Consider the following 15432-nt stretch of genomic DNA (forward strand, 5'->3'; position numbering starts at 1 on the left):
CTGAGGTATCAATTACCTGGATCTCACTACATCAGTCAAGGGAGAACGCAGCTAAATTGAATAACACTTTCCCAACCGCATGCTGCAACTACCATCCCAGGGCATCCTCTCCCGACAGGATGCAGCAGCCACTGCTTGCCATGAAGAGCTGCTTCTCAGTGAGAAATGGAAGTGCGTTATATGATTGACTCACTCACACCTCCATATGACTGTAAAATCGCCTTATATGCGCAGTCAATTCAAGCTTAGTGCTTTTCCCAAGCCCCATGGGCGCTGGTGATAATTTGACTTTTATTGAAATTCAGCTCCAGTGGGTTCAAGGTGGTTGAAGGTCGTCTTTTTACTGCCACAGATGAGATGGAGTGAGAGCACGCCTTCCAAACCTCAAGGCTCTATCTCTCTCCGGTTCTCTCTCCTGCACTCCCATGTCTGCTCCCCTCTCTCTCTCTGACAATTGGGGAATTATTCAGGGGGCACGAGTCAATTTTGTGGTGCATCCAAACATGGTTAACAACGGCGTTTAATGAGATTGGATATAGCTTGCTGGTGTTCGCCTCTCTCCCTTGAAAACAGTCTTCTTTATTACTCTTCTGTGATTTCTTGCCTTATTCTTGAGGAGAAACTAGCAACAACAGAGGTGAAGTTTTTCTTCTCGGGGATTAGAGGGCAGGCTGTACATCGTCTTCATCAGTGTTTGCTTTTTTGGAGTTTTGTCTCTTTGCTCTGACAAAGTGACACCCATAGTTTCGACTCAGACTCTGACGCTGCACCAGTGGAGATTACAGCAGGAGCAGCTGGGCTCTGCTGTGCTTAATGCGCGTTGTGAGCGTGCATATATCATGTCTTTCTGTGCATGTAAGCGACTTTCTTTCATTTCATTCTCATTTCAGCCGTTTATGGATCACCGTTTTCTGCTGCTCGTGTCCGTGTTAGGGTGCGGGGGCTTTGCTCTCGTGTTTTGCTGCGCATAAATATTGCAAGTGCCTCAAAGGAGCAGAGCATGTCTTCGTTCATTCAGGCAGCAGGACAAAAATGGGGTCAGGGGGTTTCTTAGAAATGATGTTACTTGTGTGCAGCTCAGGTTAGATCCATTCTCTGGATAAGATAACACAGGGCGCTGCCACACGATGCTCTCTCCATTGCAGTGTCTCTCCAATTACTCCTCCCATATCTGATTTAAAATCACTCTTCACATGAACTCTTGTCTTTCTTTCCCCTTCCTCTTTTTCTTTATCTTGTCTTCTGTCTCGCTGCCATGCGGGTTTCACATTAAACGGTTATCTCAGTTCAAGTGTGTTCCAATAAGGGACGGCCAGCTCTGTCTCCTTCTTTGCCCTGTCAACCCGCCAGTTGTTTTAAAATGCAACCAGGCGAGTCACACTGAGAGGCCATCAGAGAAACTGTGCACATATTTGACAGAAGCTGTATTGATTTCTTCATTTCCATCTATTTTTTCGCTTAATTTTGGGATTCTTTCCTGCGCACATAACAAACAGCAAGCTCAAACGCTCTCTCTCACCTTGCTAATGACAACACTTACTGTCTTAATTACAGTGAAGGACTGCAGTGAGAGGTAGTTGTGTGACATCATTTTGTTCACTCAGCACTATTTTCCGGGTCTGCCGGAAAAACAAAGACGCTTTAACTCACCCCAGATAGCCTATTAGCCATAGTTTGGACTGCTAAATGTCAGCCTCTCGCTGTCCCACTGTGACCTGGACACAGCTCCTCTCTGTCAGTCTTTTTGTTGTAGCCAGCAGAAGTGATGATAAGGCCAAATCAGGAGCAACTTCTCACTTTCACATTCGAGAAATTTGAGAAATGTCAAAGCTATAGTGGATTAGACTTTCATTGTAAAGACGGTGTCATATGGGAAAAGGTTAAATTAGATTTCATGCTAGCATTCTTAACATAAACACTGAGTTTTTTTCTCAAAGCATCATTTTCCTATTCTTCATTTTGGAGGCATTAGAGGGTTTCTCGGTGCAGTTGTTGCTGTAAAGTGATATTCCTCTGGCCTCATGTCAGACATTCCATACTTTTCAATCAACATTTACATTGTGTGTGTGTGTGTGTCATCAAAGTGATCAAATTACTGCTTTGATTAATTTTATTGGAATGAAAAGAGAGTGGGTAGGAGTAGGAGTTTCAAAGAAAATAAATGACGGTCGGTGGGTGTGGCTGAGTAATTGGGGAGTCAGCCAGAGCGTTGTTCCTGAGCCAGTGAACCACTGAGGAGTAGACTCCCTCTCTCTAAATGCTGTTTTGTGAGGTGAGGAGCCTGATAAGAGTTGTAATTACCTCATTTTACTGCAGCAAATTGCCAGGTTTCTTAAAAGCGGACAGGCTGGCAGAGGTAATATCAGCAGTAATGAGCATTGTGATAGTTGTGGGAGGCTAGCACTGCTTCCATCTGGATTATTGCTTGGTCATTGCTGCTGGTTGGCTGCTACAGCAAACCTTAGTAGATCCTGGGCTCATTACTGTGAGGTACAAAATGGTTTAATATTGAGTTTCACTGCAGTATGTGTTTGACAGCTTGATAAGTATGTATGTATGTATGCATAGTAATACTATATAGAAATACTATATATATATATATAAATATATATAAATCTATATAAATATAAATAGATAGATACCCTTTCTCTTAAAGTCAGATGTTTACATCCAAAACAGATCTACAGGACTTTTTTTTTATGTTTTTTGTGTTTTCCAAACTTAGCACAGAGTTTACCCCCCCCGCCCAAAAATCTGGCCAGGATCTGTATATGATGATTGTGTGTTATTCGCGTGCTTAAATCTGAGCATTCACGTGCCATGTTGTGTATTTTCTGAAGCATTGTTGACAAGCGTTATCATCACCGTAGGGGAGTGGGCACCGACAACAGAAACACTGGCTTATGAGTGGTCCCTGTGAGAATCCATTAAATGACGGTCTGAAGGAAAGTAACTGCAGAATCCCTTAAGTGGTGTCATCACTGCCAGACGCACTCCCAAAATCTACATGGAGAGAGATCATGTTTCTGCTATGTGCATCAGGAGCGGAGAGAAAAAGAGACATTTGAAATGGCATATCCTCTGTCAGAATGCCGAACACTCTTTCACCCGTTTAGGGTGATTTCATTTAACCTTTTCATGGAAGTGTTAATATATCCACTGTTTGGGTATATTAACATGAACTGAAAGTGATGTATCTTATGTTATGACAGAGTCTATAATCCCTCCACTATTACTAATTTTGCTCCTTTTACCTTTCTGTAGAATAGGAGAAAGGAAACATGCTCTTACGCTAAAAGTGATTAAGTTGCCTGCTTTAAAAGACTCAGTATCTGAGAAGTTCTTAGATTCCTTCCCTCTGTTTCTGGCGATGTTATCTGGTTAGAATACACGAAGAAGAGCTCTCAATAGGGAGGTTTTCCTCCCTATTGTTTCTACTCTTTATCTTGAGATCAGATGAAAGCATACTGTATGCTTGCAAAGACGCACCTTAATGCATATACTAGTACATACAAATGCGCATTTCTGTGTTTGTTCTAACTATATCTAGAAAATTGAACGCCAGTTGCAATCTCTGGCTGAAGAGATGGTGAGCTTATATTTTTGCAGGTAAGATCAAAGTGATGTTGAAGGGGTTTTTGATTGGAAGTCTCATTTCTTTGTAATGAGCACACGGCCAAAGGGTCACACTGGAAAGTCCTGAAGAAAGCCTGTAGATCTTAGGGTCAGCCAAGCTTATATGGCAGTGAAGTCAGAAAGCAGATGTGTGTTTTTGGGTGTGTCCCTTCTTTCTAGCCTGCACAGCGCTTATGTAAGAAGAGAGATCAAATCCCCAATGTAGTCTATCATTAACGGGAGGCAGGGAGAAAGAAAGATAAGGTGGAGAAAAGAAGTGAGGAAAAAATAAAAAGCTGGCAAAGTGAAGAAGATGAAAGACAGTGGTAAATGGAGAGTGAAGAAATATGCAGAGAAGAGCAGAAGATGCACTGGGAATAAGGGAAGAGGGGAATGAGGGAGAGGAGAGATGGATGAGTGTGAGAGAAAGAGACAGAAGAAGGAGGTGGAAGGAAAAGAAGGAGCGAGAGGATGGGTGGGTGGTTGGTTGGGTGTTGGGGTTATGATGAATTAAAGATGACACTCTCCGGCAGCCTGGTTTCTAAAGATCACTCTGTCTGCTAATGTAATGTTAATGAATGCAAATGATGTGCCTAACCTCTCTCCCCCTGACCAGGAGAGGGAAGAGGAGGGAGAAGAAAAGAATGAGAGCAAAGGAAAAAGGAAAAGAAGAGAATGAAAAGATGTTGGTGTGTGTGTGTGGGGTGGGTGGTGGGGGTGTGGGGGTAGGTATATGTGTTGTACCTGTGTTACATTAGTAACTGAATTTGTGGTTGACCATTAAGACATGATTAGATGTCAGTGTGCAGATATTAGTGTGCATTCACTGTGCACCTGTACAGTATGTGTTCACCCACCCAGCTAGAGGAGGGGCTGTTACGGTACCTTCCACAACAAGTCTATTACAAACTGGTGATAGTGGAAAAAGGGTGTGGCCCCTCATCAGCCACTGCAGGGTTGAATCTTAGATTTTAAGTAATGTGTGAGGCCAAGTGAATGTCACCTTAATGTGTTGATAAGATAATTCCATCAGGTTCTGCATATACCGTGTGTAAATAACTCATCTGACCTGGCCTTTCTATATTTTTTCTTATCTTTTTTTTTGTCCTTTGGGCTTATCCCGTGAATTCAGGGTCACCACAGCGGATCATTTGCCCGCATGTGGATTTGGCACAGTATTTACGCCGAATGCCCTTCCAGACGCAACCCTCCCCAATTTCTACCAGGCCTGGGCTGTTGAGGGTTCCGTATCTTGCCCAGGGACAAATCGACATTGGGTTGGAAAGAGCGAACCTCCAACCCTGTGGTCAGTAGCCAGCCACTCTGCCAACTGAGCCACCCCCTACTGACATGGCCTTCCTTCATCCTGAACATTTTATTTTCACTCAGCCAGAGCCAGTAGCTGCGAGCCCAGAACCCCATTAATACATTTGTGTGTGTGTGTGTGATTTGTGAGGCTTTTCATTTAATGCTGCGTGTGCCACGATGATGTGGGGCTTGTGTATCCCATCACTCCGTGCTAATGTCTCAGAGGATGGCAGATTATTTTCTGTTCAATTTTCAAATCAGCCACATTGTCATTTCTGTCTTCAGGGAGACATAGAAGTAACATATTTCTTTTGATGTATTTCTGTTGACTGTGTCTTCTATTTAAAGCGTATGAGTATGAGTGACACAGCTTTAGTGTGCCGCAGATTAGAGAAGTCTCACATCTGTGTTCGCACGGATTGTTTTTTCCGTTTAACATGGCGACTCAATCGCAGATATCACCTCACTTTCTCACTCTGAAACAGTGCTGCCTTTCAAATCAGATGGACTTGAGTTGGTCTTACCATTTTTGTGCGACTTCTCAGGTAGCAGTGAATGTTGTGTGAAACTTATACATGATTTGTTCATAAAGTTCTTCACTCACTCACTCAATCTGCGAAAAATTTGCTTTTGTTTTTACAGTCACAAATCCCCTGAGTGGACAGCTGATTAGTTTGGGAGATGCAGCTGCTTTCACTCTTGTTTGTTTGTCCCTGTGTTTTCAGCCCTGTATTAAGATGCCAAGCTCAGCAGGCTACCATGGGGCTTCATCATTGTTAAGTGCTCATTTCAATCCCGCTGATTTCTCCTCTTAGCGTTTCATGTTTGTCTTTCCTTTCCATCTCTCTCTCTTTGTCCTCCCATCTTGATTCCGTTTCTGAGAAAAAGATTAACCCTATTTAAATAATGTTGTTCAAGGCTCCTGAGTCGTATTTCGGTTTGTTGCTCCAATCTCAAAGAGAAGGCCCTCTCAGCCCAGCATCCAGCATCTGGACATGATTGTGTCATTGAATTACAAAGTGCACCAACATCCTTGAACAGGAGGACTTGGGAGGGGGGAGGTGGATGAATGGGAAAGATGTGGTATGGGATGGGAAGGGAAATCTGGTGAGGATTGTCTGCCTTATTGACTAAGGAGCCAGGGAGCTTCAGAGCAGCACTTCAGCACATGTTTTATCGACCAGCATCCATACAATCATACTGACATGGCTACGTTAGCTGGAATTACACAGGCATGTTGCCATTCTGATTTACACACATTTGAAGTCATATGTACAGGCTCAAAGAGTGTGAAGAGATTGGGTGTTTCACTCCTGCTGTTCCTTTCCTATAGCTGTTCTTTGGCTTATAAGCCTCACCAATATGTAATCATGCGTGTGTCAGTGATGTATCACGCGACTGCTTGCTGACGTGTAATTGTGTGAAGAGGGCTGCCTTATCGATCTGTAATGCAGGGCTCCATCAATGTTTAATGCAGTCTCTCTCACTCTTCATTTTTCTCCCTCCCTCTCTCTATCTCTCGCTCTCTATCTGTGGAAACAGCCTCCTCTTTGGTATTGATCTCTCACTTGCTGCTAATCAGAAGGAGCTGCACTTTCTTGGATTGGAAGCTGTAGGCCCTCGACTGAGCCTTGACGTTGGCTGGGCTTGTGACTTCTGGGTTTTGACTAGTATGCTGGCAGTGTATCAGCTTGACTGAGCCTTACACGATGAGCCAGCCCACATTCGTTGTGTGATTTAGAGTAACTAGTATTCTACAATGTAGTCACAGTGCATCCTCTGGCTTTGCAGCTCTTTGAATCCATTTAAGACTGGCATCCCTGACACCTACAAGCTATTGTTTTTCAAAAGATATATGAGCCATGGTTACATAGTGAACATTAAGCTCTCTGTGTTAATAATTTTCCCACAGACTGAACTGCTAGTGAACCTGACTGTGTTTCATTTATGGGAACTTGCAGGTACAGCTGACATAGCAGAATAAAAATGCAGGGAAAAACTGACTGGGCTGTCCTTCAAACACAAGGGACCACAGCTGTCTCTTGTCTCTTTCAATGACTTGGAAATACTAAAAGAGTGCCAGAATAGCAGGATGTGTGGTCAGATACAATATAACAAAAATCAGGTAGTGAACAGAAAAAAATTAGGTGTGTGTGTGTGTGTGTGCGTGAGTGTGTGTGTGAGGGGCCTTAGCTGACAAGTAATCCTGCTTTAAATTACTGGAACCTACAGTCAGTGAAAAAAGATGAGTCGGAGGTAAAGGGTGTGCTATTACAGCATCAACTGTTTTTTTTTTTCTTTAATGTTCTTATAGTATTCATATATTATGCATAAATAGTTGGAAATGTCTATTAAAGAAAGACTTATAAGGACCAAAAATATATATTTATTTGTATCTGTGTCTGAAAAATAATATTTTTTGGCTTGTTTTTTTTTAGAATGCATATAGTTGATTAGATTCACACCTGTTCTGTAAAGTAGGTCATATGAGGATGTATATTTTCATCAATAAATCACGATGTGCCTCTTCTAATTTTGAAAGTGTCTGCTTTTCTAATTAATGAAGGTAGCTCGTTTTAAAATGAAACTCAAATCCATTTATGATTAAACGGGTGAATGGTCCACATAACATCTCATTTAAAGCTCACATACACCCATTTTCACAAGGGACGTTTTCCAAATCCCCAGTGCCAGTGGACAGGTGTGAGAGCTGTGACAAGACATCTGTGTGAGCCCCACCCTGTTGCTAATACCCACTTAGCATACTCCATTTACTCATTTGCTACTCTGATATTCTACTAATGGCAGACATTAGGTCACATGACACCGCTCATCCACACCTCCCGTGGGCCTTTGACCTTTTTTGTCTCTTATCTTCATCATCGTGCGTCTCTTTCCCCCTCCTTTCCTTTTAAAAAGAAATAGTAAATGGCCTACCTAGTGTGTGTATGATTTGACTAAAGCTTCTGTGATTTCCCCAGAGAAAAGGTTGGCAGTCCCTACAATGCTCGCTAGTGCTGAGGGCTGTTTCATGCTCATATCTCCCCAGCTGACAGCAAGCCGTACAGGCAGGCAGGCTGGAGCTGGCTGACTGGCTGTGGAAACTAGACAAGGCAAGGCTGATCTTAGGGAAATTGAAATACTCTGATGGAAGCCGGGTGTGAACAAGGCTGTCACTGTAGGTGTACACAGAAAATTGCTCTCTGAGTTGGCTGGTAAATGTGCGTGTGTGTGTGTGTGTGTGTGTGTGTGTGTGTAGCATGTGTGTCCATGTGTGTCTTAATGTGTATATGTGTGAGTGCTTGTGTGTGTGAAGCTGCATTACCCAGGCTAATTGGTTTCATGTCTGAGGACAGTTTCTCCCAGTAAGTGGAGATTGAGAATGAAAGGTCTCTTTCCTCTCTACCAGGGGCTTGTCACTCATCCTCAATGTACTTGTTCCTTTTTTTTTTTTTCTTTTTTTTTTTTTTTTAACCAGGGCCACTTGAACTGCCGATGACGGGCTTCGAGTGCACAATCATTTGAAATGATTTCTAAATCACTGCAAGTTTAGAAAGATTGCAAATAATCAACAGCTGCAGGTGTGTGCTTCCTGTGGAGGAGTAGGTAAATGGAGGGTGCTGAGGGCTGGAACGTCTTTCCTGAACGAGCGCAGCATTCCGTCTTTGCGTGTAGTCAGAGTGAGATTGCTCCCTTATCAAACACACGTGGGTGTCGCTAGCCAACTCTTTGCTCTGACAGTGGACGATGTCCAATCTGAAGACACAGCAATTGCAGATTCTCTGACAATTCCTGCACAACCTGCTTATCTACTCCAGATCTTCACCTAGATATCCTATTCACTCTTCCAGTTATTATCTGTTTGGGGGCAACAAACACAATCTAGGGCATGTTTTAGGAGACGACATCGAAAAAGGCAAACTGAGTGGAAAGTTTCAATAAGACGGAAGGTTTAGGCCAGTAAATAAACTGCCAGTTACAGGGGAAATTATGATCTATCATTACACGGCTAAGGCCAACATTTCAACCAGCCCATCGCACTATAAATCTGTGCATGTGTTTCTGTGTTTGTGAGAAAGAGAACCAGTGGTTTGTGATAACTGCCACACTTCCCTCTTCTTTCCTGGAGCTACAGTATATCGGGTTTCCAGCTTTTACTGTGCCAACAAGACAGATATTAATCAAAACAGGGATGACAAACTTCTTTGGGGAACCGCCAGACTTATTTGTCTGTGGGGTGTCACTGAGGATTAACAAGAGGCGAGAGAGCAAGAGGGAAAGAGTAATCTTGGAGTTCTTGTATTTCATAGATATGGTAGCAGATGTGACACCTTCTGTAATACAAGTGCAAAGAAAGATAGATCGTTTCAGATCTTCTCTCCTCAATGGCAGAATTTCAATTCTGTTGTAACCTTTCATTGTCTCATTTTTGTTTGCACCCTGTGTACCATTTGGCTATCTAAGGTACATCTTGAGATTTGCTACAAATGTTCAGAACACTACAGAGAAACACAATAGATCTTACCCCTTCTCATTTAATCATGTATCCTCACAGCATGCCTCCGAAATGTATGGATTGTCATAAATGAGGGTTGATGCAATAAGTACAGACAACATCTGCCATACTGGTTTTCAGGGAAAGCCCCCAGTAGGAGTAAACAAACAGAAACGGCTTGGCCTTGGAGACCTCTCTCTGTCTTTGGGTAAACAGTGTGCCAAAGTTCAACACTCACACACAAACACACTCGAGTATAAACATATCCACTCATTTTTTTTTTTCACAAATTACTGCATGTTGTGTAAAGAACATTCTCACACACACACACACACCGAAACAAAGGCAGGATGCATATACTGTAGTTTCATGCTCACACAGAACGAATACAATACAAAGCTCAGCATTTAACAGCATGACAGAGTCTCTCAGCGATTCCTTCCGGCAAAGTGCCAAAGCTTTGTTTCCATGTGTCTTGTCTTAGCAGAAGTCTAGCAGAGATGGATGAAACGTTGTGAAGGATTCATCTCCTTTCTGTTCACTGATGATAGTGTCAAATGATCACTGGTGCTTGAATGCAGCACAGCTCTGTGGAATGATACTCAAAATAGCTTTTTTAAGGCTAACCACTATGTCTCTCTCTCTCTCTCTCTCTCTCTCTCTCTCTCTCTCTCTCTCTCTCTCTTCTCTCTCTCTCTCTACACCCTCTTTTTCCTCTGCTGCAGAGACTGTGATGGACACGCGGGTGGCCACAGCTGAACTGGGGTGGACCGCATATCCTAATTCTGGGGTAAGTTGGCCATCGCCCGCACATACACAAACCGAGGAAAACAGTTTTCAAAGTTTGTCTTCAAACTCTCTCTGTTGGGAGGCAGATAGTTTAGTAGTGATGCGTAACATGAAACGTAAAGATGTAGCAGACAGACAAATAGCCAGGAAGGAAGGCAGGATGGGAGTATAGATTTAAGTAGTGCCCAATGTAGCTCCTATTATGGGTATTATTTTCTTTCTGCCCTGGCTCATAATGACTTAATGACATAATGGGTCCACGTAAGCCCCAGAACACAGTACCTAAGTCCCTGTAAATGGAGGCTGGGGGATACTATAGACATAATGATACTGTAATGACACATTTATGCAGGGAAGTGGAGGTATTAGGATGAAACAGTGGAGGAGGAGCTAAGAGGATGGAAATGCTCAGGGCTTTTTCAGATTTTAAGGGAACTATTTTGAACTTTCGGATAGTTTCATGCACATGAAAGAAATCTGAATAGGAACAGTGTTCTTTTTCCCTCAAAGAATCACACTATGATTGCCCTATTACATTAATGGACCTAAAGACAATTTTAAGACCTTGCTCTCGGTGCTGTAATTCAATAATTCAATAAAAAGCTCCATAGCCCAACAGTGATAGCAGGAATCTGGTAAGAGCCATGAAGGATAGACATTGACTGTTTCCTGTATTTTCTGGGTCTTTGGGTCTTTATGAGGCATTTTACACACGTGTAAAGGGCGCCTTTATAGCCCTTGGACTGAGCTTTGGCTCTGTTTAAACATTGGAGAGTGTGGCAGTGCACTTTTTTGTCTCCCCAAAAGAGAAATAACAAAAACGACCTGGAACGTGGAATCTAGTGTTTGCATACATGCATGTCCGTGTGCCCCACACGATGTTTGATTTCCTTGCCTTGTTAGTTTTTGCATGATGCTCTCTGCTGCACAACTTTTCTTTCTTTTCTTTGCACAGAATGGAAAGACTCTTGAGTTCTTTTCCAGCGATGAAGCATGTTGGTCCTACACATGGTGCTGTTCACCCTGAATGCTGTGACACACAATGTTTTTATTTTATAGGACCAGTTGGATCAACAAATGGCAATTTTTCATTCCACTTACATAACAGACAAAATAATAATAAATAAATTTTGCATGGATTAGCCTCACACTGACATTTTTTTCTTGGTGAAGAAGAAATATCCAGTAGAAACTACTGAATAAAGACGTCTACGATACTATTTCCATCAAAGCCTGTTCAGTTCAGCAAGCCTCGAGGCACACAGATCCTCTTGTGTGTGTTGAGCACAGATTTCTAAGCTGCTGTGGTTGTAAAGGTTCAAGCAGGGAGAGATCTGCTGTAGGGAGAATACACTCATATCGCTTACTGGTAGAACTTACCCCACTACACAGTTGCCATGACCTTGCTGGTGGAGTGTGAGAGATGCACCGTTATTGTTTAGAAATGTGCACTCATACTCTCTCGCAGTCTCACACATGCACACACAACACACACCGTTTCACTCGCAGGTTTCCAAACCTCTTCAACACACTTTTGGCTGAGGGCTGCCACTGTTTGTTACAATTTGGCGTCAGTTTGTTTCTATATCATGCAGAAGCTTTAGAAACCACATATTTATTAAATGATCATATATATCTTTTGTAAAATAGTTGTTAATGTAAAGCAACAGAGTGCACAGTGCAATTTGACATGGAGATTTGTGTGTATAGCCAGTGGCTAAGTGGCCAATTTGCTTATCTTTGAGACCCCGATTACTGTGTCTTAAACACACAAGAAAAAATGCACACACGCTGGTGTTGTCCCTGTGCTATTTGATACATCTCATTAATTTCCTTTAGTAACTTTGCTTTCTAGAGTTCATAAAAAGTGTATATGTGTGCCTGGGTGTGTATTTGTGTTTAGTTGACCTGAAGGGTTAATTTTGAAGGATTGCAGAAGCAGCGTCATTAGTTCCAGTGGTGTAAACATGAGGACATATCAGGGTTGGCCATGAGAATATATAACGAAGCTTTCTTATGCGAATCCACAATCAAATGTTAGCATCTGCTAGAGAGAAGAAGAGTTCAGAAACTGGTGTGCACAGAATGTGTACAACATCGCAAGATTCCTTCATAATGTGCATTCCTGCTTCTTTTCTATTGGTTAATTTCAGTTATATTAGCTGCAGTCCGTCTTTCCTTCCCACCTTTTTTGTTTCCGTCCCACCTCCATCCTTACGAGCCAGCACTGTCTTTTTACTTCTCTTTCGCTTTCTCTCACTCTGTCTTCTTGTCACGCACACACTTAGTCTATGATAAATAAAATATGGAGCCCCAGAAAGGCATATGCCCCCTGACCTTGCCATGCAGCAGTGTGACAGAGTAGACAATGACACACCCACACATGCACATACTCAGGCCTAAAGTAATAAAGTACATTTACGTGATCATAAATCTAATGTGGTTATTCTCAGCTTTCAACAGTAACTTGTTTTTTTTAAACGTCATCTCAATTATGTAAACATAGTTTTATTTTCTTCTTCTAAGGAAAGTTAATTAAAAAAAATGTGATTTATGCTACTGGATTTTTGCTAAACGATTTTATAGTCATATATTTTCTCAACATTGTTTCCTATGGGCAAACCTATGGGTAAAAACCTGCATGACAAAAAACACAAACCGGAAAAGTAAAACTGAGGCAACACTGGCTCAGAGTAAGAAATATGATCTGCTCATCCCTGTAGCCAGAATGATTAGATTGACCACTTGGCCTAAGTTAAAATGAAAGATTTCAACTACTAGATAATTTAATTTCTGAAGATTAACTTTATGTTATGTGTAGGAAAAAGTGAACACAACTGCATGATAAGAGAAAGCAATTGGCATCCTGTACGCAGCCTATCCCCTGGGTGAACAGTTCAAATGCTGACTTGCCACATTGCACATTAACTTAAATAACCTCCTATTAAAAGCCATTATTGACTGCAACATGGAAGGACACGGGGAGAAGTCAGATTACTCATCAAATCACAATAAGCTGAGGTTTTAGCTGCTCACTCCCGTTGTATATATGAATGGGTTATCTCATTTCCTGCATGATTTCTCACGGTAATCTGGTTTCCTGCGTTTATGGTGTAAACACACATTTCGGTGAGAATACGATAAGGGAGGTGACACGCTGGGGTGTTGTATTTCAAACATTTTAAGAGAGAATTTTACGAGGTAATGAAAGGAAAGTGAAATAGAGGAAATGAAGAATAAAGTAAGGTGTTATGTCCTGCAATTATTTATCTTTTTTTAGGGCAGGATAGTCAAAGAGGAAATGGAAACAAGTGGTAAAAGGCAAGCTTAGAGTTACTACGCACACACGCACACACACGCACGCGCACCGAGTAAGGAATTCTTTAGATAAAAGAAAGCAAGGTTTCTTTATCTTAATTTTTTTCCTGCATCATTCTTGAGTGATTTAGATAAAAGGGGAACCAGAAAAAATTGCTTTCATTTGGGAGGAGGCGGACAGGATTAAGGGAGTGTTGAGTGAGGAAAAGAGGACCAGGAAAGATGTAGGCAAGAGAAATGTGCTAGTGAACGTTGAGGAGTGGAAGGGGTTGCAGGATCAAGGGGGGGGAACGGGGAGGGATTAGTAGAAACCACTGTGTGAGAGGGTAAGCGAACGGGAATGGGAAAAAAAAAGCCGCTCTGTAGCCGTGAGACATACAACTGTGCGGGGGGGGAAGAGAGTTTGGGTTAACTCATGTGACTCTGGGAGGTCACAGAGTGAGCTCAGGGTTTAAGATGAGAGCCCTGGAGTGGGGTGGGTTTTAGCAAGGCGGTGGTGTCTGCACTGACAGAGGCTGTGGGTGCTGTCAAGCGTGGAGAAATAGGGCAGGTTAGTGTGGATGTAAGGGACCCAGGGAGGAGAAGGATAAAGAGTGGGCCAACTAAGCAGAAAGAAGGGTGTGGAGAATAAGCGATGGGGGGAGGTGGAAGCAGAAAATAAGAAGACTTGTAGAGAAATTCTCTCGTCCTTTAGTTGCAGTGGCATAAGTGGGGATGGAGAATTTTAGCCGGCACAAACCACCCGCGTGTGTTTCCACATGTGAGTTTGTGTGTGCTCAGGCATAAATCCAAGTGCCTGAGTGTGCTATTGCATGTCTGCACCTGCATATGTGAGCGTGCACAAGTGCAGGTGCTGGAGCGTTACTGGGCGTGTGCCCTGACTTTGCTTTTGCATCCTGTGCTTCAGCAAAGCTCCTGTGGGTCCTAACGGGACAGGTGTCAGCATACACTCTGATTCCTACAGCACATGGATAGATCTATAATGGCTTTCCCACCATCTGCTGACCAGACTCAATACACATTAATTATTCATAGCATGAAAGACAGACATACAGGTGGTGACGAGCAACAGGAAAGTGACGAGGACCAAAAGTTAGTGAGGAAGGAGAATTGATTGATTGTAGATTTAGAGAGGGATGGAGGGGAAACAAAAAGAATGAGTGAGAAAAAGGTAGAGAGGGCGATGGAGGCGAACTCTGAACCTGCAGGGTCTGAGCTGAAATAGGATGAGAGGAGAAAAACGACAGTGAGTCATGCTGGCTGAGCTCCGGCAGCCAGGTGAGAAGAGAGCCTTCATTACATGGATGCACAAACTCATACACAAAGTAAAGGGAGCTGCACACATGAATATGAATTTACCCAGACATGTTCACACACTCACACATACAGTATAAGTCCATATAAATCCTTCAGATTAGAAACAAATTGAATGTATGTGCGCATCCGTGTAAATACACAGACCCACACACACACATAACAAACATTGTCATACCAGTGGGGGACCTGTTTCGTTTCACCTCCACAGTTATTGAGTGTGATTTAGATGTGTAGCCAGACAGTTGAATTTGCTCTGAGCTCAGACACAGACATCTCTGCTCAGCGTGATGACTAGAAAGGAAAGACAACGAATCACTTAGATCACAAGGCATCCATGGCTTTTTGTCTGTGTGTGTTTGTGCGTGTTTGGCACTGTGTTGGGGTCTTTGTGTGTCTGTGTATTTTGTTAGACTGTGTTTTTTCTGTAGAACCACTCCCATATCATATTTTCACTCTAAACATTTGTTTAGACGTCTTTTATTTACATTCCAAATCTCATTTGCAAAGCAGACGCGGCCAAGACAGCAGCCTCCCCGTGTAGTTACAGACTGTGCATAGCATTACGCTATATGTGCAACACAAACAGAATA

The 15432-nt window shown here is 42.6% G+C and overlaps 1 protein-coding gene across 3 annotated transcripts in view; it reads left to right on the forward strand.

The window, feature by feature from the left end:
- Positions 1-15432, forward strand: part of LOC137098454 (ephrin type-B receptor 1-B) — a 146672-nt gene that overhangs the window by 34322 nt on the left and 96918 nt on the right. For all 3 annotated transcript variants that reach the window (XM_067474691.1, XM_067474688.1, XM_067474690.1), the window contains exon 2: positions 10144-10208. In XM_067474691.1, coding sequence (XP_067330792.1) covers positions 10144-10208 — 65 coding nt within the window. The remainder of the gene's footprint in view (positions 1-10143; positions 10209-15432) is intronic.

Source organism: Channa argus, chromosome 14 (genome assembly GCF_033026475.1).
Source record: "Channa argus isolate prfri chromosome 14, Channa argus male v1.0, whole genome shotgun sequence".
NCBI classification, from domain to species: domain Eukaryota; kingdom Metazoa; phylum Chordata; class Actinopteri; order Anabantiformes; family Channidae; genus Channa; species Channa argus.